The following is a 26,869-nucleotide window of genomic DNA, read 5'->3' on the forward strand; positions in this document are numbered from 1 at the left end:
TGTTGAACTCACCTCCGATCTAACATTATACAGAATCCTTGTTGAACTCACCTCCGATCTAACATTATACAGAATCCTTGTTGAACTCACCTCAGATCTAACATTATACAGAATCCTTGTTGAACTCACCTCAGATCTAACATTATACAGAATCCTTGTTGAACTCACCTCAGATCTAACATTATACAGAATCCTTGTTGAACTCACCTCAGATCTAACATTATACAGAATCCTTGTTGAACTCACCTCAGATCTAACATTATACAGAATCCTTGTTGAACTCACCTCAGATCTAACATTATACAGAATCCTTGTTGAACTCACCTCAGATCTAACATTATACAGAATCCTTGTTGAACTCACCTCAGATCTAACATCATACAGTAACACCATTACAAAGTCAACTGTGGATCTCCTTCGATCATAAATCTTGATCTAATCTCCCGGAACGTCACAGGCACCAAACGTAGGGCCCTGTAAAATCTATTTTATTCCCAAATTTCGTTTTTTTACGATTTGTTTTTCCAGGTTTCTGATGTTTCAAAATCACACCTTTTTTATATATAGAAAATCAACAATTCTTAAACCACATCAAGAAACCATCTTTGAAACTGGGACAAATGTGTGGTGTAGATAGCCTTTAAATCAAGTTCCAGTGCCTTTAAATCAAGTTCCAGCAAGACTTGTTTGGTTAGAGCTGTTTCTATGCCGCACGTGATTGCAGAGTTTTCAAAATAAATCGCCATTGATATAATCATGACAGCATCCTGCCAGGTTGATCACAGGCTACTTTGTAGTTCACATTGAACTGAGAAGGTTTTTTCGGAAAGCCTTTCCATCTAGCAGAAGATGGTTGTCATTAGCATCATCGCTAACTTCTGTACCAAATATTAAGTTCTGCTTTTCTGATGTATCAAATACTTATGTCATGCAATAAAATGCTAATTAAATACTTAAAAATCATACAACGATTTTCTGGATTTTTGTTTTAGATTCCGTCTCTCACAGTTGAAGTGTACCTATGATAGAAATTACAGACCTCTACATGCTTTGTAAGTAGGAAAACCTGCAAAATCGGCAGTGTATCAAATACTTGTTCTCCCCACTGTATATAAGTGATATAGAAACTCACACACAGACAGACAGACAGACAGACAGACAGACAGTTAAAAAAAGTTTGAAATATCCAATAAATGTCGTTCCACTTCATGATTGTGTCCCACTTGTTGTTGATTCTTCACAAAAAAATACAGTTTTATATCTTTATGTTTGAAGCCTGAAATGTGGCAAAAGGTTGCAAACTTCAAGGGGGCCGAATACTTTCGCAAGGCACTGTATATTCAATAATATATCAACTGAGTGTGTAGATTTTTCCATAACAGCGGGATAATGGCGGCTTTACTCAATTACACAAAACTCACTCTGAGAGCCCCCACCTATCCACTTACGCAATGTGATCCTTCACGCTCATTTTTCAAAATAAAAGCCTGAAACTATGTCTAAAGACTGTTGACAACTTAGGGAAGCCATAGAAAAAGGGATCTGGTTGATATCCCTATGGAGGATAGGCATGCATAGGAACAGAGAAGTTCCAAACATCGAAGATCATGTCATCAGACTAAGACCCTCGATATTTATTGGAAAGGAGCATCAAGCTCATCACCGTGCACTTTCAGCACCCTGTGAAGGTCATTGTTGATACTCAGCATTAAGGAGAGCGATTGGGGGTGAGAACCTGCGATAGACTAGTGTCCTGTCCAGGGGGTGTACTGGTACATCAAGCTGTCTCACACCACAGAAACAGGAGATAGACTAGTGTCCTGTCCAGGGGGTGTCCTGGTACATCAAGCTGTCTCACACTACAGCAACAGGAGAAAGACTAGTGTCCTGTCCAGGGGGTGTACTGGTACATCAAGCTGTCTCACACCACAGAAACAGGAGATAGACTAGTGTCCTGTCCAGGGGCTGTACTGGTACATCAGAAACAGGAGATAGACTAGTGTCCTGTCCAGGGGGTGTACTGGTACATCAAGCTGTCTCACACTACAGAAGCAAGAGACAGACTAGTGTCCTGTCCAGGGGGTGTACTGGTACATCAAGCTGTCTCACACTACAGAAGCAAGAGACAGACTAGTGTCCTGTCCAGGGGGTGTACTGGTACATCAAGCTGTCTCCCTACAAAAACAGGAGATAGACTAGTGTCCTGTCCAGGGGGTGTCCTGGTACATCAAGCTGTCTCACTACAGAAACAGGAGAAAGACTAGTGTCCTGTCCAGGGGGTGTCCTGGTACATCAAGCTGTCTCACTACAGAAACAGGAGAAAGACTAGTGTCCTGTCCAGGGGGGTGTACTGGTACATCAAGCTGTCTCAAACTACAGAAACAGGAGAAAGACTAGTGTCCTGTCCAGGGGGGTGTACTGGTACATCAAGCTGTCTCACACTACAGAAACAGGAGATAGACTACTGTCCTGTCCAGGGGGTGTCCTGGTACATCAAGCTGTCTCAAACTACAGAAACAGGAGAAAGACTAGTGTCCTGTCCAGGGGGGTGTACTGGTACATCAAGCTGTCTCAAACTACAGAAACAGGAGAAAGACTAGTGTCCTGTCCAGGGGGTGTCCTGGTACATCAAGCTGTCTCCCTACAGAAACAGGAGATAGACTAGTGTCCTGTCCAGGGGGTGTCCTGGTACATCAAGCTGTCTCCCTACAGAAACAGGAGATAGACTAGTGTCCTGTCCAGGGGGTGTCCTGGTACATCAAGCTGTCTCACACTACAGAAACAGGAGATAGACTAGTGTCCTGTCCAGGGGGTGTACTGGTACATCAAGCTGTCTCACACCACAGAAACAGGAGATAGACTAGTGTCCTGTCCAGGGGGTGTCCTGGTACATCAAGCTGTCTCCCTACAGAAACAGGAGATAGACTAGTGTCCTGTCCAGGGGGTGTCCTGTACATCAAGCTGTCTCCCTACAGAAACAGGAGATAGACTAGTGTCCTGTCCAGGGGGTGTCCTGGTACATCAAGCTGTCTCACACCACAGAAACAGGAGATAGACTAGTGTCCTGTCCAGGGGGTGTCCTGGTACATCAAGCTGTCTCATGACAGAAAGAGGAGATAGACTAGTGTCCTGTCCAGGGGGTGTACTGGTCCATCAAGCTGTCTCACTACAGCAACAGGAGATAGACTAGTGTCCTGTCCAGGGGGTGTCCTGGTACATCAAGCTGTCTCACTACAGAAACAGGAGATAGACTAGTGTCCTGTCCAGGGGGTGTCCTGGTACATCAAGTTGCCTCACTACAGAAACAGGAGATAGACTAGTGTCCTGTCCAGGGGGTGTCCTGGTACATCAAGCTGTCTCCCTACAGAAACAGGAGATAGACTAGTGTCCTGTCCAGGGGGTGTCCTGGTACATCAAGCTGTCTCACACCACAGAAACAGGAGATATACTAGTGTCCTGTCCAGAGGGTGCCCTGGTACATCAAGCTGTCTCCCTACAGAAACAGGAGATAGACTAGTGTCCTGTCCAGGGGGTGTCCTGGTACATCAAGCTGTCTCATGACAGAAAGAGGAGATAGACTAGTGTCCTGTCCAGGGGGTGTACTGGTCCATCAAGCTGTCTCACTACAGCAACAGGAGATAGACTAGTATCCTGTCCAGGGGGTGTACTGGTACATCAAGCTGTCTCACTACAGAAACAGGAGATAGACTAGTGTCCTGTCCAGGGGGTGTCCTGGTACATCAAGCTGTCTCACACCACAGAAACAGGAGAAAGACTAGTGTCCTGTCCAGGGGGTGTACTGGTACATCAAGCTGTCTCACTACAGAAACAGGAGATAGACTTGTGTCCTGTCCAGGGGGTGTACTGGTACATCAAGCTGTCTCACACTACAGAAACAGGAGATAGACTAGTGTCCTGTCCAGGGGGTGTCCTGGTACATCAAGCTGTCTCACACCACAGAAACAGGAGATAGACTAGTGTCCTGTCCAGGGGGTGTCCTGGTACATCAAGCTGTCTCCCTACAGAAACAGGAGATAGACTAGTGTCCTGTCCAGGGGTGTCCTGGTACATCAAGCTGTCTCCCTACAGAAACAGGAGATAGACTAGTGTCCTGTCCAGGGGGTGTCCTGGTACATCAAGCTGTCTCACTACAGAAACAGGAGATAGACTAGTGTCCTGTCCAGGGGGTGTACTGGTACATCAAGCTGTCTCCCTACAGAAACAGGAGATAGACTAGTGTCCTGGTACATCAAGCTGTCTCCCTACAGAAACAGGAGATAGACTAGTGTCCTGTCCAGGGGTGTCCTGGTACATCAAGCTGTCTCCCTACAGAAACAGGAGATAGACTAGTGTCCTGTCCAGGGGGTGTCCTGTACATCAAGCTGTCTCACACCACAGAAACAGGAGATAGACTTGTGTCCTGTCCAGGGGGTGTCCTGGTACATCAAGCTGTCTCACTACAGAAACAGGAGATAGACTAGTGTCCTGGTACATCAAGCTGTCTCCCTACAGAAACAGGAGATAGACTAGTGTCCTGTCCAGGGGTGTCCTGGTACATCAAGCTGTCTCCCTACAGAAACAGGAGATAGACTAGTGTCCTGTCCAGGGGGTGTCCTGGTACATCAAGCTGTCTCACACTACAGAAACAGGAGATAGACTAGTGTCCTGTCCAGGGGGTGTACTGGTACATCAAGCTGTCTCACTACAGAAACAGGAGAAAGACTAGTGTCCTGTCCAGGGGGTGTACTGGTACATCAAGCTGTCTCACACTACAGAACCAGGAGATAGACTAGTGTCCTGTCCAGGGGGTGTACTGGTACATCAAGCTGTCTCACACTACAGAAACAGGAGAAAGACTAGTGTCCTGTCCAGGGGGTGTACTGGTACATCAAGCTGTCTCATGACAGAAAGAGGAGATAGACTAGTGTCCTGTCCAGGGGGTGTCCTGCTACATCAAGCTGTCTCACGACAAAAAGAGCAGATAGACTAGTGTCCTGTCCAGGGGGTGTCCTGGTACATCAAGCTGTCTCACTACAGAAACAGGAGATAGACTAGTGTCCTGTCCAGGGGGTGTACTGGTACATCAAGCTGTCTCACACTACAGAAACAGGAGATAGACTAGTGTCCTGTCCAGGAGGTGTCCTGGTACATCAAGCTGTCTCACTACAGAAACAGAAGATAGACTAGTGTCCTGTCCAGGGGGTGTCCTGGTACATCAAGCTGTCTCACTACAGAAACAGGAGATAGACTAGTGTCCTGTCCAGGGGGTGTACTGGTACATCAAGCTGTCTCACACTACAGAAACAGGAGATAGACTAGTGTCCTGTCCAGGGGGTGTCCTGGTACATCAAGCTATCTCACTACAGAAACAGGAGAAAGACTAGTGTCCTGTCCAGGGGGTGTCCTGGTACATCAAGCTGTCTCACACAGAAACAGGAGATAGACTAGTGTCCTGTCCAGGGGGTGTCCTGGTACATCAAGCTGTCTCACACTACAGAAACAGGAGATAGACTTGTGTCCTGTCCAGGGGCTGTACTGGTACATAAAGCTGTCTCACTACAGAAAAAAGAGATAGACTAGTGTTTCTGTCTTAGCCTCCAGTATTTATGCTGCAGTAGTTTATGTGTCGGGGGGCTAGGGTCAGTCTGTTATATCTGGAGTACTTCTCCTGTCCTATCCGGTGTCCTGTGTGAATTTAATTATGCTCTCTCTAATTCTCTCTTTCTCTCAGAGGACCTGAACCCTAGGACCATGCCTCAGGACTACCTGGAATGATGACTCCTTGCTGTCCCCAGTCCACCTGGCCGTGCTGCTGCTCCAGTTTCAACTGTTCTGCCTGCGGCTATGGAATCCTGACCTGTTCACCGGACTGCTACCTGTCCCAGACCTGCTATTTTTTACTCTTAATGATCGGCTATGAAAAGCCAACTGACATTTACTGGTGCTGACTTGCTGCACCTTCGACAACTACTGTGATTATTATTATTTGACAATGCTGGTCATTTATGAACATTTGAACATCTTGGCCATGTTCTGTTATAATCTCCACCCGGCACAGCCAGAAGAGGACTGGCCACCCCACATAGCCTGGTTCCTCTCTAGGTTTCTTCCTAGGTTTTGGCCTTTCTAGGGAGTTGTTCCGAGCCACCGTGCTTCTACACCTGCATTACTTGCTGTTTGGGGTTTTAGGCTGGGTTTCTGTACAGCACTTTGAGATATCAGCTGATGTAAGAAGGGCTTTATAAATACATTTGATTTGATTTGTTCTGTTCAGGGGGTGTACTGGTACATCGTCTGTGTGAGGGCTGGCTCCCTATTCAGTGATTGGATAGAGCCCTATCCCTTCCCTATTCCCTATTCAGTGATTGGATAGAGCCCTATCCCTTCCCTATTCCCTATACAGTGATTGGATAGAGCCCTATCCCTTCCCTATTCCCTATTCAGTGATTGGATAGAGCCCTATCCCTTCCCTATTTCCTATTCAGTGATTGGATAGAGCACTATCCCTTCCCTATTTCCTATTCAGTGATTGGATAGAGCCCTATCCCTTCCCTATTCCCTATTCAGTGATTGGATAGAGCCCTATCCCTTCCCTATTCCCTATCCCTTTCCCTATTCAGTGATTGGATAGAGCCCTATCCCTTCCCTATTCCCTATCCCTTTCCCTATTCAGTGATTGGATAGAGCCCTATCCCTTCCCTATTCCCTATCCCTTTCCCTATACAGTGATTGGATAGAGCCCTATCCCTTCCCTATTTCTCTATACACTGATTGGATAGAGCCCTATCCCTTCCCTATTTCCTATTCAGTGATTGGATAGAGCCCTATCCCTTCCCTATTTCTCTATACACTGATTGGATAGAGCCCTATCCCTTCCCTATTTCTATTCAGTGATTGGATAGAGCACTATCCCTTCCCTATTTCCTATTCAGTGATTGGATAGAGCCCTATCCCTTCCCTATTTCTATTCAGTGATTGGATAGAGCACTATCCCTTCCCTATTTCCTATTCAGTGATTGGATAGAGCCCTATCCCTTCCCTATTCCCTATCCCTTTCCCTATTCAGTGATTGGATAGAGCCCTATCCCTTCCCTATTTCCTATTCAGTGATTGGATAGAGCCCTATCCCTTCCCTATTTCTCTATACACTGATTGGATAGAGCCCTATCCCTTCCCTATTTCCTATTCAGTGATTGGATAGAGCACTATCCCTTCCCTATTTCCTATTCAGTGATTGGATAGAGCCCTATCCCTTCCCTATTCCCTATCCCTTTCCCTATTCAGTGATTGGATAGAGCCCTATCCCTTCCCTATTTCCTATTCAGTGATTGGATAGAGCCCTATCCCTTCCCTATTTCTCTATACACTGATTGGATAGAGCCCTATCCCTTCCCTATTTCCTATTCAGTGATTGGATAGAGCACTATCCCTTCCCTATTTCCTATTCAGTGATTGGATAGAGCCCTATCCCTTCCCTATTCCCTATTCAGTGATTGGATAGAGCCCTATCCCTTCCCTATTCCCTATTCAGTGATTGGATAGAGCCCTATCCCTTCCCTATTTCTCTATACAGTGATTGGATAGAGCCCTATCCCTTCCCTATTTCGCTATACAGTGATTGGATAGCAAATGACAGTGTTTTCTATAGACACAACTCTTAGAAAAATGGTTCCAATAGGTTTTTTAGGTTTAACATTTTTTTCCCCCCTAAGAGTGGAGACCTATCGTAGCTCAATAGGTTCTTTACTATCGTAGCTCAATAGGTTCTTTACTATCGTAGCTCAATAGGTTCTTTACTATCGTAGCTCAATAGGTTCTTTACTATCGTAGCTCAATAGGTTCTTCACTATCGTAGCTCAATAGGTTCTTTACTATCGTAATAGGTTCTCAATAGGTTCTTCACTATCGTAGCTCAATAGGTTCTTTACTATCGTAGCTCAATAGGTTCTTTACTATCGTAGCTCAATAGGTTCTTTACTATCGTAGCTCAATAGGTTCTTTACTATCGTAGCTCAATAGGTTCTTTACTATCGTAGCTCAATAGGTTCTTTACTATCGTAGCTCAATAGGTTCTTTACTATCGTAGCTCAATAGGTTCTTTACTATCGTAGCTCAATAGGTTCTTTACTATCGTAGCTCAATAGGTTCTTTACTATCGTAGCTCAATAGGTTCTTTACTATCGTAGCTCAATAGGTTCTTTACTATCGTAGCTCAATAGGTTCTTTACTATCGTAGCTCAATAGGTTCTTTACTATCGTAGCTCAATAGGTTCTTTACTATCGTAGCTCAATAGGTTCTTTACTATCGTACTAATAGGTTCTTTACTATCGTAGCTCAATAGGTTCTTTACTATCGTAGCTCAATAGGTTCTTTACTATCGTAGGTTCTTTACAATAGCTCAATAGTTCTTTACTATCGTAGCTCAATAGGTTCTTTACAATAGGTTCTTTACTATCGTAGCTCAATAGGTTCTTTACTATCGTAGCTCAATAGGTTCTTTACTATCGTAGCTCAATAGGTTCTTTACAATCATAGCACAATAGGTTCTTTACTATCGTAGCTCAATAAGTTCTTTACTATCGTAGCTCAATAGGTTCTTTACTATCGTAGCCCAATAGGTTCTTTACTATCGTAGCTCAATAGGTTCTTTACTATCGTAGCTCAATAGGTTCTTTACTATCGTAGCTCAATAGGTTCTTTACTATCGTAGCTTTACTATCAATAGGTTCTTTACTATCGTAGCTCAATAGGTTCTTTACTATCGTAGCTCAATAGGTTCTTTACTATCGTAGCTCAATAGGTTCTTTACTATCGTAGCTCAATAGGTTCTTTACTATCGTAGCTCAATAGGTTCTTTACTATCGTAGCTCAATAGGTTCTTTACTATCGTAGCTCAATAGGTTCTTTACTATCGTAGCTCAATAGGTTCTTTACTATCGTAGCTCAATAGGTTCTTTACTATCGTAGCTCAATAGGTTCTTTACTATCGTAGCTCAATAGGTTCTTTACTATCGTAGCTCAATAGGTTCTTTACTATCGTAGCTCAATAGGTTCTTTACTATCGTAGGTTCTTTACTATCGTAGCTCAATAAGTTCTTTACTATCGTAGCTCAATAGGTTCTTTACTATCGTAGCCCAATAGGTTCTTTACTATCGTAGCCCAATAGGTTCTTTACTATCGTAGCTCAATAGGTTCTTTACTATCGTAGCTCAATAGGTTCTTTACTATCGTAGCCCAATAGGTTCTTTACTATCGTAGCTCAATAGGTTCTTTAGGTTCTTTACTATCGTAGCTCAATAGGTTCTTTACTATCGTAATAGGTTCTTTAATAGGTTCTTTACTATCGTAGCTCAATAGGTTCTTTACTATCGTAGCTCAATAGGTTCTTTACTATCGTAGCTCAATAGGTTCTTTACTATCGTAGCTCAATAGGTTCTTTACTATCGTAGCTCAATAGGTTCTTTACTATCGTAATAGGTTCTTTACTATCGCTTTACTAATCAATAGGTTCTTTACTATCGTAGCTCAATAGGTTCTTTACTATCGTAGCTCAATAGGTTCTTTACTATCGTAGCTCAATAGGTTCTTTACTATCGTAGCTCAATAGGTTCTTTACTATCGTAGCTCAATAGGTTCTTTACTATCGTAGCTCAATAGGTTCTTTACTATCGTAGCTCAATAGGTTCTTTACTATCGTAGCTCAATAGGTTCTTTACTATCGTAGCTCAATAGGTTCTTTACTATCGTAGCTCAATAGGTTCTTTACTACTATCGTAGCTCAATAGGTTCTTTACTATCGTAATAGGTTCTTTACTATCGTAGCTCAATAGGTTCTTTACTATCGTAGCTCAATAGGTTCTTTACTATCGTAGCTCAATAGGTTCTTTACTATCGTAATAGGTTCAATAGGTTCTTTACTATCGTAGCTCAATAGGTTCTTTACTATCGTAGCTCGTAGGCTCTTTACTATCGTAGCTCAATAGGTTCTTTACTATCGTAGCTCAATAGGTTCTTTACTATCGTAGCTCAATAGGTTCTTTACTATCGTAGCTCAATAGGTTCTTTACTATCGTAGCTCAATAGGTTCTTTACTATCGTAGCTCAATAGGTTCTTTACTATCGTAGCTCAATAGGTTCTTTACTATCGTAGCTCAATAGGTTCTTTACTATCGTAGCTCAATAGGTTCTTTACTATCGTAGCTCAATAGGTTCTTTACTATCGTAGCTCAATAGGTTCTTTACTATCGTAGCTCAATAGGTTCTTTACTATCGTAGCTCAATAGGTTCTTTACTATCGTAGCTCAATAGGTTCTTTACTATCGTAGCCCAATAGGTTCTTTACTATCGTAGCTCAATAGGTTCTTTAGTATCGTAGCTCAATAGTTTCTTTAGTATCATAGCTCAATAGGTTCTTTACTATCGTAGCTCAATAGGTTCTTTACTATCGTAGCTCAATAGGTTCTTTACTATCGTAGCTCAATAGGTTCTTTACAATCGTAGCACAATAGGTTCTTTACTATCGTAGCTCAATAAGTTCTTTACTATCGTAGCTCAATAGGTTCTTTACTATCATAGCCCAATAGGTTCTTTACTATCGTAGCCCAATAGGTTCTTTAGTAGCGTAGCTCAATAGGTTATTTAGTATCGTAGCTCAATAGGTTCTTTACTATCGTAGCTCAATAGGTTCTTTACTATCGTAGCTCAATAGGTTCTTTACTATCGTAGCTCAATAGGTTCTTTACTATCGTAGCTCAATAGGTTCTTTACTATCGGTTCTTTACTATCGTAGCTCAATAGGTTCTTTACTATCGTAGCTCAATAGGTTCTTTACTATAGGTTCTTTACTATCGTAGCTCAATAGGTTCTTTACGTAGCTCAATAGGTTCTTTACTATCGTAGCTCAATAGGTTCTTCACTATCGTAGCTCAATAGATTCTTTACTATCGTAGCTCAATAGGTTCTTTACTATCGTAGCTCAATAGGTTCTTTACTATCGTAGCCCAATAGGTTCTTTACTATCGTAGCTCAATAGGTTCTTTACTACCGTAGCTCAATAGTTTCTTTACTATCGTAGCCCAATAGGTTCTTTACTATCGTAGCTCAATAGGTTCTTCACTATCGTAGCTCAATAGGTTCTTTACAACCTTTCAGAAATGTCTGTCTCACATAATCGGATATGTCTGAGTAGCTGATACATATTCAAATGTTGAAATATACTGTTAGTGGGTGGGGTTGAGAACATAATCCTAAACCCTCCATAACGAATGGAGGACTAAGAAAACAGAGACGCGCACACACACACACACACACACACACGCACACGCACAGACACACACATGCACGCACACAGACACAGACACACACACACACACACACACACACACACACACACACACACACACACACACACACACACACACACACACACACACACACACACACACACACACACACACACACACACACACAAACACAGCTTTAATATTGCAGATGGATTGTGAATTCTATCAATGTAATTGTCTGCATCGTTTCCAATCCCCCAAAACATGTTTTGAAAATGTATTTTTAAACAAAAATATTTGTTTCTTCCAACCCCTCCCATCTATCTCCTAACACCATCCAGTCCCATCCTTCAGCTCCCCTCAACCCCTACCATCTATCTCCTTACACCATCCAGTCCCAGCTCCCCTCAACCCCTCCCATCTATCTCCTTACACCATCCAGTCCCAGCTCCCCTCAACCCCTCCCATCTATCTCCTTACACCATCCAGTCCTTCAGCTCCCCTCAACCCCTACCATCTATCTCCTAACGCCATCCAGTCCCAGCTCCCCTCAACCCCTCCCATCTATCTCCTTACACCATCCAGTCCCATCCTTCAGCTCCCCTCAACCCCTCCCATCTATCTCCTTACACCATCCAGTCCCAGCTCCCCTCAACCCCTCCCATCTATCTCCTTACACCATCCAGTCCCATCCTTCAGCTCCCCTCAACCCCTCCCATCTATCTCCTAACGCCATCCAGTCCCAGCTCCCCTCAACCCCTCCCATCTATCTCCTAACGCCATCCAGTCCCAGCTCCCCTCAACCCCTACCATCTATCTCCTAACACCATCCAGTCCCATCCTTCAGCTCCCCTCAACCCCTCCCATCTATTTCTAAACACCATCCAGTCCCATCCTTCAGCTCCACTCAACCCCTCCCATCTATCTCCTAACACCATCCAGTCCCAGCTCCACTCAACCCCTCCCATCTATCTCTAAACACCATCCAGTCCCATCCTTCAGCTCCACTCAACCCCTCCCATCTATCTCCTAACACCATCCAGTCCCAGCTCCCCTCAACCCCTCCCATCTATCTCTAAACACCATCCAGTCCCATCCTTCAGCTCTCCTCAACCCCTCCCATCTATTTCTAAACACCATCCAGTCCCAGTTCCCCTCAACCCCTCCCATCTATCTCCTAACACCATCCAGTCCCAGCTCCCCTCAACCCCTCCCATCTATCTCCTAACACCATCCAGTCCCAGCTCCCCTCAACCCCTCCCATCTATCTCCTTACACCATCCAGTCCCAGCTCCCCTCAACCCCCCCCCATCTATCTCCTAACACCATCCAGTCCCATCCTTCAGCTCCCCTCAACCCCTCCCATCTATCTCCTAACACCATCCAGTCCCAGCTCCCTTCAACCCCTCCCATCTATCTCTGTACACCGTCCAGTCCTTCAGCTCCCCTCAACCCCTCCCATCTATCTCTGAACACCGTCCAGTCCTTCAGCTCCCCTCACATCTATCTCCTAACACCATCCAGTCCCATCCTTCAGCTCCCCTCAACCCCTACCATCTATCTCCTAACACCGTCCAGTCCTTCAGCTCCCCTCAACCCCTCCCATCTATCTCCTAACACCATCCAGTCCCATCCTCCAGCTCCCCTCAACCCCTCCCATCTATCTCCTAACGCCATCCAGTCCCAGCTCCCCTCAACCCCTACCATCTATCTCCTAACACCGTCCAGTCCTTCAGCTCCCCTCAACCCCTCCCATCTATCTCCTAACACCATCCAGTCCCATCCTTCAGCTCCCCTCAACCCCTCCCATCTATCTCCTAACACCATCCAGTCCTTCAGCTCCCCTCAACCCCTCCCATCTATCTCCTAACACCATCCAGTCCCATCCTTCAGCTCCCCTCAACCCCTACCATCTATCTCCTAACACCATCCAGTCCTTCAGCTCCCCTCAACCCCTCCCATCTATCTCCTAACACCATCCAGTCCTTCAGCTCCCCTCAACCCCTCCCATCTATCTTCTAACACCATCCAGTCCCATCCTTCAGCTCCCCTCAACCCCTCCCATCTATCTCCTAACACCATCCAGTCCCAGCTCCCCTCAACCCCTCCCATCTATCTCCTTACACCATCCAGTCCCTGCTCCCTTCAACCCCTCCCATCTATCTCCTTACACCATCCAGTCCCATCCTTCAGCTCCCCTCAACCCCTCCCATCTATCTCCTAACACCATCCTGTCCCATCCTTCAGCTCCACTCAACCCCTCCCATCTATCTCCTTACACCATCCAGTCCCAGCTCCCCTCAACCCCTCCCATCTATCTCCTAACACCATCCAGTCCCATCCTTCAGCTCCACTCAACCCCTCCCATCTATCTCCTTACACCATCCAGTCCCAGCTCCCCTCAACCCCTCCCATCTATCTCCTTACACCATCCAGTCCCAGCTCCACTCAACCCCTCCCATCTATCTCCTAACACCATCCAGTTTGGATTTCTAATTGCCATAAACTTGTTTTAGCTGTCTGTGTGACATCATAACTCCCCTGTCTTATTTATGATATCATTCAAAAAAGATTATACAATTTAAAAAAAAATCCAAAACATGTTCTACTTTTTTTTTAAAAATTTTATCAATTAGTATATTTGTTGTAATATCTGTTCTGTCTTTTCTGCTGGATTTAACTGGTATTGCAACCAGCTTTCTATGGATTGTTTAAAAAAACATAGTGGGATAATTGGGGTGAGACATTTTTTACTAATCTGCTAGAGAACCAGTTCGGATTTAAGTCTAACTTTTGTACGACTGATGCCTTTAGTGGTCTAATGCTTTAATATTTAATTATTTCAGCCCTCTGAATTCATTTTCATTATATAAATAGGCCCATTTAATTTAGTATGGTTTTCCCATTCCAAATAAAGTGGAACATTTTCGGTGTAGTTAGGGTAGGGGTGTAGTTAGGGTAGGGGTGTAGTTAGGGTAGGGGTGTAGTTAGGGTAGGGGTGTAGTTAGGGTAGGGGTGTAGTTAGGGTAGGGGTGTAGTTAGGGTAGGGGCGTAGTTAGGGTAGGGGCGTAGTTAGGGTAGGGGTGTAGTTAGGGTAGGGGTGTAGTTAGGGTAGGGGTGTAGTTAGGGTAGGGGTGTAGTTAAGGTAGGGGTGTAGTTAGGGTAGGGGCGTAGTTAAGGTAGGGGCGTAGTTAGGGTAGGGGCGTAGTTAGAGTAGGGGCGTAGTTAGGTAGGGGTGTAGTTAGGTAGGGGTGTAGTTAGGGTAGGGGTGTAGTTAGGGTAGGGGCGTAGTTAAGGTAGGGGCGTAGTTAGGGTAGGGGCGTAGTTAGGGTAGGGGTGTAGTTAGGGTAGGGGTGTAGTTAGGGTAGGGGTGTAGTTAGGGTAGGGGTGTAGTTAGGGTAGGGGCGTAGTTAGGTAGGGGCGTAGTTAGGGTAGGGGCGTAGTTAGGGTAGGGGCGTAGTTAGGGTAGGGGCGTAGTTAGGGTAGGGGTAGTTAGGGGTGTAGTTAGGGTAGGGGTGTAGTTAGGGTAGGGGTGTAGTTAGGTAGGGGTGTAGTTAGGTAGGGGTGTAGTTAGGTAGGGGTGTAGTTAGGTAGGGGTGTAGTTAAGGTAGGGTGTAGTTAGGGTAGGGGTGTAGTTAGGGTAGGGGTGTAGTTAGGTAGGGGTGTAGTTAGGTAGGGGTGTAGTTAGGGTAGGGGTGTAGTTAGGGTAGGGGTGTAGTTAGGGTAGGGGTGTAGTTAGGGTAGGGGTGTAGTTAGGGTAGGGGTGTAGTTAAGGTAGGGGTGTAGTTAGGGTAGGGGTGTAGTTAGGGTAGGGGCGTAGTTAGGGTAGGGGTGTAGTTAGGTTAGGGGTGTAGTTAGGGTAGGGGCGTAGTTAGGGTAGGGGTGTAGTTAGGGTAGGGGTGTAGTTAGGGTAGGGGTGTAGTTAGGGTAGGGGTGTAGTTAGGGTAGGGGTGTAGTTAGGGTAGGGGTGTAGTTAGGGTAGGGGTGTAGTTAGGTTAGGGGTGTAGTTAGGGTAGGGGTGTAGTTAGGGTAGGGGTGTAGTTAGGGTAGGGGTGTAGTTAGGGTAGGGGTGTAGTTAGGGTAGGGGTGTAGTTAGGGTAGGGGTGTAGTTAGGGTAGTGTAAATAAGTAAACTGTGATTTGACTATAGAATTCATCAGGGTGATCGTCCCACAACGACAGCAGTAGCAAGATCGTATCTATTTTTGTTAACGTTCTACTAAAATGTCTTTCTTTTGGGATATTAATACTGAGTATGTCCACTTCGCCGTCAGACCATGTTATTGGTAAACGACATCAAATCAAATCTAATTTTTATTTGTCACATGTGATACAAATACAACCTCACAGTGAAATGCCGACTGACCAGTCCTTAACCAACAGGTGTAGACCTCACAGTGAAATGCTGACTGACCAGCCCTTAACCAACAGGTGTAGACCTCACAGTGAAATGCCGACTGACCAGCCCTTAACCAACAGGTATAGACCTCACAGTGAAATGCTGACTGACCAGCCCTTAACCAACAGGTGTAGACCTCACAGTGAAATGCTGACTGACCAGTCCTTAACCAACAGGTATAGACCTCACAGTGAAATGCTGACTGACCAGCCCTTAACCGACAGGTATAGACCTCACAGTGAAATGCTGACTGACCAGCCCTTAACCAACAGGTATAGACCTCACAGTGAAATGCTGACTGACCAGCCCTTAACCAACAGGTATAGACCTCACAGTGAAATGCTGACTGACCAGCCCTTAACCAACAATGCAGATTTAAGAAAAATAAGTGTTAAGAAAGTATTTACTAAAATAAACTGAAGTAAAAAAATAATTATAATAATTATAATCATTAAAAATTACAGAAGAAAATAACAAACAAATAACAGTACAATAACAAATAATTAAGGAGCAATAATGAAATAACAGTAACGAGACTATATACAGGGTGTTACGGTACAGAGTCAATGTGGAGGCTATATACAGGGTGTTACGGTACAGAGTCAATGTGGAGACTATATACAGGGTGTTACGGTACAGAGTCATAGTGGAGGCTATATACAGGGTGTTATGGTACAGAGTCAATGTGGAGACTATATACAGGGTGTTACGGTACTGAGTCATAGTGGAGACTATATACAGGGTGTTATGGTACAGAGTCAATGTGGAGACTATATACAGGGTGTTACGGTACAGAGTCATAGTGGAGGCTATATACAGGGTGTTATGGTACAGAGTCAATGTGGAGGCTATATACAGGGTGTTACGGTACAGAGTCAATGTGGAGACTATATGCAGGGTGTTACGGTACAGAGTCAATGTGGAGACTGTATACAGGGTGTTACGGTACAGAGTCATTGTGGAGGCTATAAACAGGGGTACCAGTACAGAGTCAATGTGGAGACTATATACAGGGTGTTACGGTACAGAGTCAATGTGGAGGCTATATACAGGGTGTTACGGTACAGAGTCAATGTGGAGGCTATAAACAGGGGGTACCAGTACAGAGTCAATGTGGAGGCTATATACAGGGTGTTACGGTACAGAGTCAATGTGGAGGCTATATACAGGGTGTTACGGTACAGAGTCAGTGTGGAGGCTATTAACAGGGGGTACCGGTACAGAGTCAATGTGGAGGCTATTAACAGGGGGTACCGGTACAGAGTCAATGTGGAGACTGTATACAGGGGGTACCAGAGTCAATGTCAATAATTCTCTTTCTCTTTTTTTCATTTTTTTTCTTTCTTTCTGTCTGTCTGTCTGTCTGTCTGTCTGTCTGTCTGTCTGTCTGTCTTTCTTTCTTTCTTTCTCTCACTCTGAGGATCTGAGCCCTTGGACATGTGATAAATACGTGTGATTGATTGATTGATTGATTGATTGATTGATTGATTGATTGAGAAAACATGAATCATCAGCGTACAATGACACTTTTTTAAATCACCGGATTTCTAGATATTACTGTTGGATATGATTTTTAAAAGCTAAATAGCTATTTAATAATTAATAACTACTTTCAAAGTCAGCTATGAATACCAGCCCTGGTTTCCCAATTGTTTCCCGTTACTTGTCATTCCGAACAAAAAAATACACTATATATACAAAAGTATGTGGACACCTTTTCAAATGAGTGGATTTGGCTATTTCAGCCAGAGCCGATCCTGAAAGGTGTATAAAATCGAGCACACAGCCATGCAATCTCCTTAGACAAACATTGTCAGTAGAATGGTCCTTACTGAAGAGCTCAGTGACTTTCAACGTGGCGCCGTCATAGGATGCAACAACACGCACTCACCCCTTGATGTGTGAATGAGTCTACAGTTGTAGCTGTTTGAGAAGGCATACAAAACTTGAGCAGGAAGAGGAAGATTTGATTAACTAGTCGTAGCTAACGGAGCTCAGGTGCACCCCCTTTCCCCCAACACACACACGCACGCACGCACACACACACACACACACGCACGAGCACGCACGCACGCACGCACGCACGCACACACACACACACACACACACACACACACACACACGCTGGTCCCCTGTTGTGACCCTTCTTCCCAATCACCTCTATGCAGTCAGACCATTTGATTATCTCTCTGCCGCCACAGTGTTAATGACTGTTAAGAGGTTTTACTGTCAAGAGGAACAGTGACTACCTGTTAAGAGGTTTTACTGTCAAGAGGCACAGTGACTACCTGTTAAGAGGTTTTACTGTCAAGAGGCACAGTGACTACCTGTTAAGAGGTTTTACTGACTACAAGAGGTTTTACACAGTGACTACCTGTTAAGAGGTTTTACTGTCAAGAGGCACAGTGACTACCTGTTAAGAGGTTTTACTGTCAAGAGGCACAGTGACTACCTGTTAAGAGGTTTTACTGTCAAGAGGCACAGTGACTACCTGTTATGAGGTTTTACTGTCAAGAGGCACAGTGACTACCTGTTTAAGCACACACTCAATACATCACATTACACTTGGAGAGAGAGAATGTGAAGAGAAAGAAACAGCGGGATAGAAAGACAGAAAGGATTTGCCTGTTAAAGTACAATAGTTACACTGTAACTGGAAATGATAGAGAGATATATCCTGTGTGACTCAGGAAGGATAGAGAGATGGTATGATAGAGAGATATATCCTGTGTGGCTCAGTTGGTAGAGCACGTCGCTTGCAATGCCAGGGTTATGAGCTCGTTTCCCGTTGGGGACCACATGTCTCTGGATAAGAGAGTCTGTTAAATGACTCACTACTGTAAGTGTCTCTGGATCAGAGAGTCTGTTAAATGACTCACTACTGTAAGTCTCTCTGGATCAGAGAGTCTGTTAAATGACTCACTACTGTAAGTCTCTCTGAATCAGAGAGTCTGTTAAATGACTCACTACTGTAAGTCTCTCTGGATAAGAGAGTCTGTTAAATGACTCACTACTGTAAGTCTCTCTGGATAAGAGAGTCTGTTAAATGACTCACTACTGTAAGTGTCTCTGGATCAGAGAGTCTGTTAAATGACTCACTACTGTAAGTCTCTCTGGATCAGAGAGTCTGTTAAATGACTCACTACTGTAAGTCTCTCTGGATAAGAGAGTCTGTTAAATTACTTAAATGTAGACACAGAGATTTACTCACATAGACAGGGGTCAGACTGTATGCTGTTAGGATAGATAGATAGGATAGGATAAAGTAATCCTTCTCACCCCCCCCCCCCCCCTTAAATGATTTAGATGCACTATTGTAAAGTGGCTGTTCCACTGGATGTCAGAAGGTGAATTCACCAATTTGTAAGTCGCTCTGGATAAGAGCGTCTGCTAAATGACTTAAATGTAAATGTAAATAGATAGATAGATAGATAGATAGATAGATAGATAGATAGATAGATAGATAGATACATAGATAGATAGATAGATAGATAGATAGATAGATAGATAGATAGATAGATAGATAGATAGATAGATAGATAGATAGCTGCATAGATGAGGTACTCACGTCGACAGGGGTCTGACGGGGAGCTCTCAACAGAGTGGAGAGAGGACACAGATGAGACACTGGAGCTCCGTATGAACCCGAACGCAGCCAGACGTCCAGCTCCAGGGGCTCCAGAGGGGAGACACACAGAGCTGAACCCAGGAGCACGCAGCGCTGACTGGCTGGGGAGCAGAGTCCTGGGGGTCTGGGACGGAGCTGGGGTGGGTGACGGACGTTGCTGGTCACCTAGAGAGAGTAGAGCAGGGGAAAACTGTAGGTCGTCTGGGAAACGAATCACATTTAATGAACCAAGTGTTCTGTTGGGTTCTCTACAGTAGTGGTTTATATAGATACTGGGTTGTCTGTCAGGTTCTCTACAGTAGTGGTTTATATAGATACTGGGTTGTCTGTCAGGTTCTCTACAGTAGTGGTTTATATAGATACTGGGTTGTCTGTTCTCTACAGTAGTGGTTTATATAGATACTGGGTTGTCTGTTGGGTTCTCTACAGTAGTGGTTTATATAGATACTGGGTTGTCTGTTCTCTACAGTAGTGGTTTATATAGATACTGGGTTGTCTGTTCTCTACAGTAGTGGTTTATATAGATACTGGGTTGTCTGTTAGGTTCTCTACAGTAGTGGTTTATATAGATACTGGGTTGTCTGTTCTCTACAGTAGTGGTTTATATAGATACTGGGTTGTCTGTTCTCTACAGTAGTGGTTTATATAGATACTGGGTTGTCTGTTCTCTACAGTAGTGGTTTATATAGATACTGGGTTGTCTGTTCTCTACAGTAGTGGTTTATATAGATACTGGGTTGTCTGTTCTCTACAGTAGTGGTTTATATAGATACTGGGTTGTCTGTTCTCTACAGTAGTGGTTTATATAGATACTGGGTTGTCTGTTCTCTACAGTAGTGGTTTATATAGATACTGGGTTGTCTGTTCTCTACAGTAGTGGTTTATATAGATACTGGGTTGTCTGTTCTCTACAGTAGTGGTTTATATAGATACTGGGTTGTCTGTTCTCTACAGTAGTGGTTTATATAGATACTGGGTTGTCTGTTAGGTTCTCTACAGTAGTGGTTTATATAGATACTGGGTTGTCTGTTCTCTACAGTAGTGGTTTATATAGATACTGGGTTGTCTGTTCTCTACAGTAGTGGTTTATATAGATACTGGGTTGTCTGTTCTCTACAGTAGTGGTTTATATAGATACTGGGTTGTCTGTTCTCTACAGTAGTGGTTTATATAGATACTGGGTTGTCTGTTCTCTACAGTAGTGGTTTATATAGATACTGGGTTGTCTGTTCTCTACAGTAGTGGTTTATATAGATACTGGGTTGTCTGTTCTCTACAGTAGTGGTTTATATAGATACTGGGTTGTCTGTTCTCTACAGTAGTGGTTTATATAGATACTGGGTTGTCTGTTCTCTACAGTAGTGGTTTATATAGATACTGGGTTGTCTGTTCTCTACAGTAGTGGTTTATATAGATACTGGGTTGTCTGTTCTCTACAGTAGTGGTTTATATAGATACTGGGTTGTCTGTTCTCTACAGTAGTGGTTTATATAGATACTGGGTTGTCTGTTCTCTACAGTAGTGGTTTATATAGATACTGGGTTGTCTGTTCTCTACAGTAGTGGTTTATATAGATACTGGGTTGTCTGTTGGGTTCTCTACAGTAGTGGTTTATATAGATACTGGGTTGTCTGTTCTCTACAGTAGTGGTTTATATAGATACTGGGTTGTCTGTTCTCTACAGTAGTGGTTTATATAGATACTGTTTATATAGATACTGGGTTGTCTGTTGGGTTCTCTACAGTAGTGGTTTATATAGATACTGGGTTATATGTTAGGTTCTCTACAGTAGTGGTTTATATAGATACTGGGTTGTCTGTTCTCTACAGTAGTGGTTTATATAGATACTGGGTTGTCTGTTCTCTACAGTAGTGGTTTATATAGATACTGGGTTGTCTGTTGTTCTCTACAGTAGTGGTTTATATAGATACTGGGTTGTCTGTTCTCTACAGTAGTGGTTTATATAGATACTGGGTTGTCTGTTCTCTACAGTAGTGGTTTATATAGATACTGGGTTGTCTGTTCTCTACAGTAGTGGTTTATATAGATACTGGGTTGTCTGTTCTCTACAGTAGTGGTTTATATAGATACTGGGTTGTCTGTTCTCTACAGTAGTGGTTTATATAGATACTGGGTTGTCTGTTCTCTACAGTAGTGGTTTATATAGATACTGGGTTGTCTGTTCTCTACAGTAGTGGTTTATATAGATACTGGGTTGTCTGTTCTCTACAGTAGTGGTTTATATAGATACTGGGTTGTCTGTTCTCTACAGTAGTGGTTTATATAGATACTGGGTTGTCTGTTCTCTACAGTAGTGGTTTATATAGATACTGGGTTGTCTGTTAGGTTCTCTACAGTAGTGGTTTATATAGATACTGGGTTGTCTGTTCTCTACAGTAGTGGTTTATATAGATACTGGGTTGTCTGTTCTCTACAGTAGTGGTTTATATAGATACTGGGTTGTCTGTTCTCTACAGTAGTGGTTTATATAGATACTGGGTTGTCTGTTCTCTACAGTAGTGGTTTATATAGATACTGGGTTGTCTGTTCTCTACAGTAGTGGTTTATATAGATACTGGGTTGTCTGTTGGGTTCTCTACAGTAGTGGTTTATATAGATACTGGGTTGTCTGTTCTCTACAGTAGTGGTTTATATAGATACTGGGTTGTCTGTTCTCTACAGTAGTGGTTTATATAGATACTGGGTTGTCTGTTGGGTTCTCTACAGTAGTGGTTTATATAGATACTGGGTTATATGTTAGGTTCTCTACAGTAGTGGTTTATATAGATACTGGGTTGTCTGTTCTCTACAGTAGTGGTTTATATAGATACTGGGTTGTCTGTTCTCTACAGTAGTGGTTTATATAGATACTGGGTTGTCTGTTCTCTACAGTAGTGGTTTACATAGATACTGGGTTATCTGTTCTCTACAGTAGTGGTTTATATAGATACTGGGTTGTATGTTCTCTACAGTAGTGGTTTATATAGATACTGGGTTGTCTGTTCTCTACAGTAGTGGTTTATATAGATACTGGGTTGTCTGTTCTCTACAGTAGTGGTTTACATAGATACTGGGTTATCTGTTCTCTACAGTAGTGGTTTATATAGATACTGGGTTGTCTGTTCTCTACAGTAGTGGTTTATATAGATACTGGGTTGTCTGTTCTCTACAGTAGTGGTTTATATAGATACTGGGTTGTCTGTTCTCTACAGTAGTGGTTTATATAGATACTGGGTTGTCTGTTCTCTACAGTAGTGGTTTATATAGATACTGGGTTGTCTGTTCTCTACAGTAGTGGTTTATATAGATACTGGGTTGTCTGTTCTCTACAGTAGTGGTTTATATAGATACTGGGTTGTCTGTTCTCTACAGTAGTGGTTTATATAGATACTGGGTTGTCTGTTCTCTACAGTAGTGGTTTATATAGATACTGGGTTGTCTGTTCTCTACAGTAGTGGTTTATATAGATACTGGGTTGTCTGTTCTCTACAGTAGTGGTTTATATAGATACTGGGTTGTCTGTTCTCTACAGTAGTGGTTTATATAGATACTGGGTTGTCTGTTCTCTACAGTAGTGGTTTATATAGATACTGGGTTGTCTGTTCTCTACAGTAGTGGTTTATATAGATCCTGGGTTGTCTGTTCTCTACAGTAGTGGTTTATATAGATCCTGGGTTGTCTGTTCTCTACAGTAGTGGTTTATATAGATACTGGGTTGTCTGTTCTCTACAGTAGTGGTTTATATAGATACTGGGTTGTCTGTTCTCTACAGTAGTGGTTTATATAGATACTGGGTTGTCTGTTCTCTACAGTAGTGGTTTATATAGATACTGGGTTGTCTGTTCTCTACAGTAGTGGTTTATATAGATACTGGGTTGTCTGTTCTCTACAGTAGTGGTTTATATAGATACTGGGTTGTCTGTTCTCTACAGTAGTGGTTTATATAGATACTGGGTTGTCTGCTCTCTACAGTAGTGGTTTATATAGATACTGGGTTGTCTGTTCTCTACAGTAGTGTTTTATATAGATACTGGGTTGTCTGTTCTCTACAGTAGTGGTTTATATAGATCCTGGGTTGTCTGTTCTCTACAGTAGTGGTTTATATAGATACTGGGTTGTCTGTTCTCTACAGTAGTGGTTTATATAGATACTGGGTTGTCTGTTCTCTACAGTAGTGGTTTATATAGATACTGGGTTATCTGTTCTCTACAGTAGTGGTTTATATAGATACTGGGTTGTCTGTTCTCTACAGTAGTGGTTTATATAGATACTGGGTTGTCTGTTCTCTACAGTAGTGGTTTATATAGATACTGGGTTGTCTGTTCTCTACAGTAGTGGTTTATATAGATACTGGGTTGTCTGTTCTCTACAGTAGTGGTTTATATAGATACTGGGTTGTCTGTTCTCTACAGTAGTGGTTTATATAGATACTGGGTTGTCTGTTCTCTACAGTAGTGGTTTATATAGATACTGGGTTGTCTGTTCTCTACAGTAGTGGTTTATATAGATACTGGGTTGTCTGTTGGGTTCTCTACAGTAGTGGTTTATATAGATACTGGGTTGTCTGTTCTCTACAGTAGTGGTTTATATAGATACTGGGTTGTCTGTTCTCTACAGTAGTGGTTTATATAGATACTGGGTTGTCTGTTGGGTTCTCTACAGTAGTGGTTTATATAGATACTGGGTTGTCTGTTCTCTACAGTAGTGGTTTATATAGATACTGGGTTGTCTGTTCTCTACAGTAGTGGTTTATATAGATACTGGGTTGTCTGTTCTCTACAGTAGTGGTTTATATAGATACTGGGTTGTATGTTCTCTACAGTAGTGGTTTATATAGATACTGGGTTGTCTGTTCTCTACAGTAGTGGTTTATATAGATACTGGGTTGTCTGTTCTCTACAGTAGTGGTTTACATAGATACTGGGTTATCTGTTCTCTACAGTAGTGGTTTATATAGATACTGGGTTGTCTGTTCTCTACAGTAGTGGTTTATATAGATACTGGGTTGTCTGTTCTCTACAGTAGTGGTTTATATAGATACTGGGTTGTCTGTTCTCTACAGTAGTGGTTTATATAGATACTGGGTTGTCTGTTCTCTACAGTAGTGGTTTATATAGATACTGGGTTGTCTGTTCTCTACAGTAGTGGTTTATATAGATACTGGGTTGTCTGTTCTCTACAGTAGTGGTTTATATAGATACTGGGTTGTCTGTTCTCTACAGTAGTGGTTTATATAGATACTGGGTTGTCTGTTCTCTACAGTAGTGGTTTATATAGATACTGGGTTGTCTGTTCTCTACAGTAGTGGTTTATATAGATACTGGGTTGTCTGCTCTCTACAGTAGTGGTTTATATAGATACTGGGTTGTCTGTTCTCTACAGTAGTGGTTTATATAGATACTGGGTTGTCTGTTCTCTACAGTAGTGGTTTATATAGATCCTGGGTTGTCTGTTCTCTACAGTAGTGGTTTATATAGATCCTGGGTTGTCTGTTCTCTACAGTAGTGGTTTATATAGATACTGGGTTGTCTGTTCTCTACAGTAGTGGTTTATATAGATACTGGGTTGTCTGTTCTCTACAGTAGTGGTTTATATAGATACTGGGTTGTCTGTTCTCTACAGTAGTGGTTTATATAGATACTGGGTTGTCTGTTCTCTACAGTAGTGGTTTATATAGATACTGGGTTGTCTGTTCTCTACAGTAGTGGTTTATATAGATACTGGGTTGTCTGTTCTCTACAGTAGTGGTTTATATAGATCCTGGGTTGTCTGTTCTCTACAGTAGTGGTTTATATAGATACTGGGTTGTCTGTTCTCTACAGTAGTGGTTTATATAGATACTGGGTTGTCTGTTCTCTACAGTAGTGGTTTATATAGATACTGGGTTGTCTGTTCTCTACAGTAGTGGTTTATATAGATACTGGGTTGTCTGTTCTCTACAGTAGTGGTTTATATAGATACTGGGTTGTCTGTTCTCTACAGTAGTGGTTTATATAGATACTGGGTTGTCTGTTCTCTACAGTAGTGGTTTATATAGATACTGGGTTGTCTGTTCTCTACAGTAGTGGTTTATATAGATACTGGGTTGTCTGTTCTCTACAGTAGTGGTTTATATAGATACTGGGTTGTCTGTTCTCTACAGTAGTGGTTTATATAGATACTGGGTTGTCTGTTGGGTTCTCTACAGTAGTGGTTTATATAGATACTGGGTTATATGTTAGGTTCTCTACAGTAGTGGTTTATATAGATACTGGGTTGTCTGTTCTCTACAGTAGTGGTTTATATAGATACTGGGTTGTCTGTTCTCTACAGTAGTGGTTTATATAGATACTGGGTTGTCTGTTCTCTACAGTAGTGGTTTACATAGATACTGGGTTATCTGTTCTCTACAGTAGTGGTTTATATAGATACTGGGTTGTATGTTCTCTACAGTAGTGGTTTATATAGATACTGGGTTGTCTGTTCTCTACAGTAGTGGTTTATATAGATACTGGGTTGTCTGTTCTCTACAGTAGTGGTTTACATAGATACTGGGTTATCTGTTCTCTACAGTAGTGGTTTATATAGATACTGGGTTGTCTGTTCTCTACAGTAGTGGTTTATATAGATACTGGGTTGTCTGTTCTCTACAGTAGTGGTTTATATAGATACTGGGTTGTCTGTTCTCTACAGTAGTGGTTTATATAGATACTGGGTTGTCTGTTCTCTACAGTAGTGGTTTATATAGATACTGGGTTGTCTGTTCTCTACAGTAGTGGTTTATATAGATACTGGGTTGTCTGTTCTCTACAGTAGTGGTTTATATAGATACTGGGTTGTCTGTTCTCTACAGTAGTGGTTTATATAGATACTGGGTTGTCTGTTCTCTACAGTAGTGGTTTATATAGATACTGGGTTGTCTGTTCTCTACAGTAGTGGTTTATATAGATACTGGGTTGTCTGTTCTCTACAGTAGTGGTTTATATAGATACTGGGTTGTCTGCTCTCTACAGTAGTGGTTTATATAGATACTGGGTTGTCTGTTCTCTACAGTAGTGGTTTATATAGATACTGGGTTGTCTGTTCTCTACAGTAGTGGTTTATATAGATCCTGGGTTGTCTGTTCTCTACAGTAGTGGTTTATATAGATCCTGGGTTGTCTGTTCTCTACAGTAGTGGTTTATATAGATACTGGGTTGTCTGTTCTCTACAGTAGTGGTTTATATAGATACTGGGTTGTCTGTTCTCTACAGTAGTGGTTTATATAGATACTGGGTTGTCTGTTCTCTACAGTAGTGGTTTATATAGATACTGGGTTGTCTGTTCTCTACAGTAGTGGTTTATATAGATACTGGGTTGTCTGTTCTCTACAGTAGTGGTTTATATAGATACTGGGTTGTCTGTTCTCTACAGTAGTGGTTTATATAGATACTGGGTTGTCTGCTCTCTACAGTAGTGGTTTATATAGATACTGGGTTGTCTGTTCTCTACAGTAGTGTTTTATATAGATACTGGGTTGTCTGTTCTCTACAGTAGTGGTTTATATAGATCCTGGGTTGTCTGTTCTCTACAGTAGTGGT

The 26,869-nt window shown here is 42.7% G+C and overlaps 1 protein-coding gene across 1 annotated transcript in view; it reads right to left on the reverse strand.

Annotated features, from left to right (window-relative positions):
- Window positions 1-26,869, reverse strand: part of mtus2a (microtubule associated tumor suppressor candidate 2a) — a 229,176-nt gene that overhangs the window by 91,303 nt on the left and 111,004 nt on the right. The window contains exon 4 of the mRNA XM_064971312.1: window positions 19,251-19,475. Coding sequence (XP_064827384.1) covers window positions 19,251-19,475 — 225 coding nt within the window. The remainder of the gene's footprint in view (window positions 1-19,250; window positions 19,476-26,869) is intronic.

The sequence above is a fragment of the Oncorhynchus masou genome, chromosome 8 (assembly GCF_036934945.1).
Source record: "Oncorhynchus masou masou isolate Uvic2021 chromosome 8, UVic_Omas_1.1, whole genome shotgun sequence".
In the NCBI taxonomy this organism is placed as follows: Eukaryota; Metazoa; Chordata; class Actinopteri; order Salmoniformes; family Salmonidae; genus Oncorhynchus; species Oncorhynchus masou.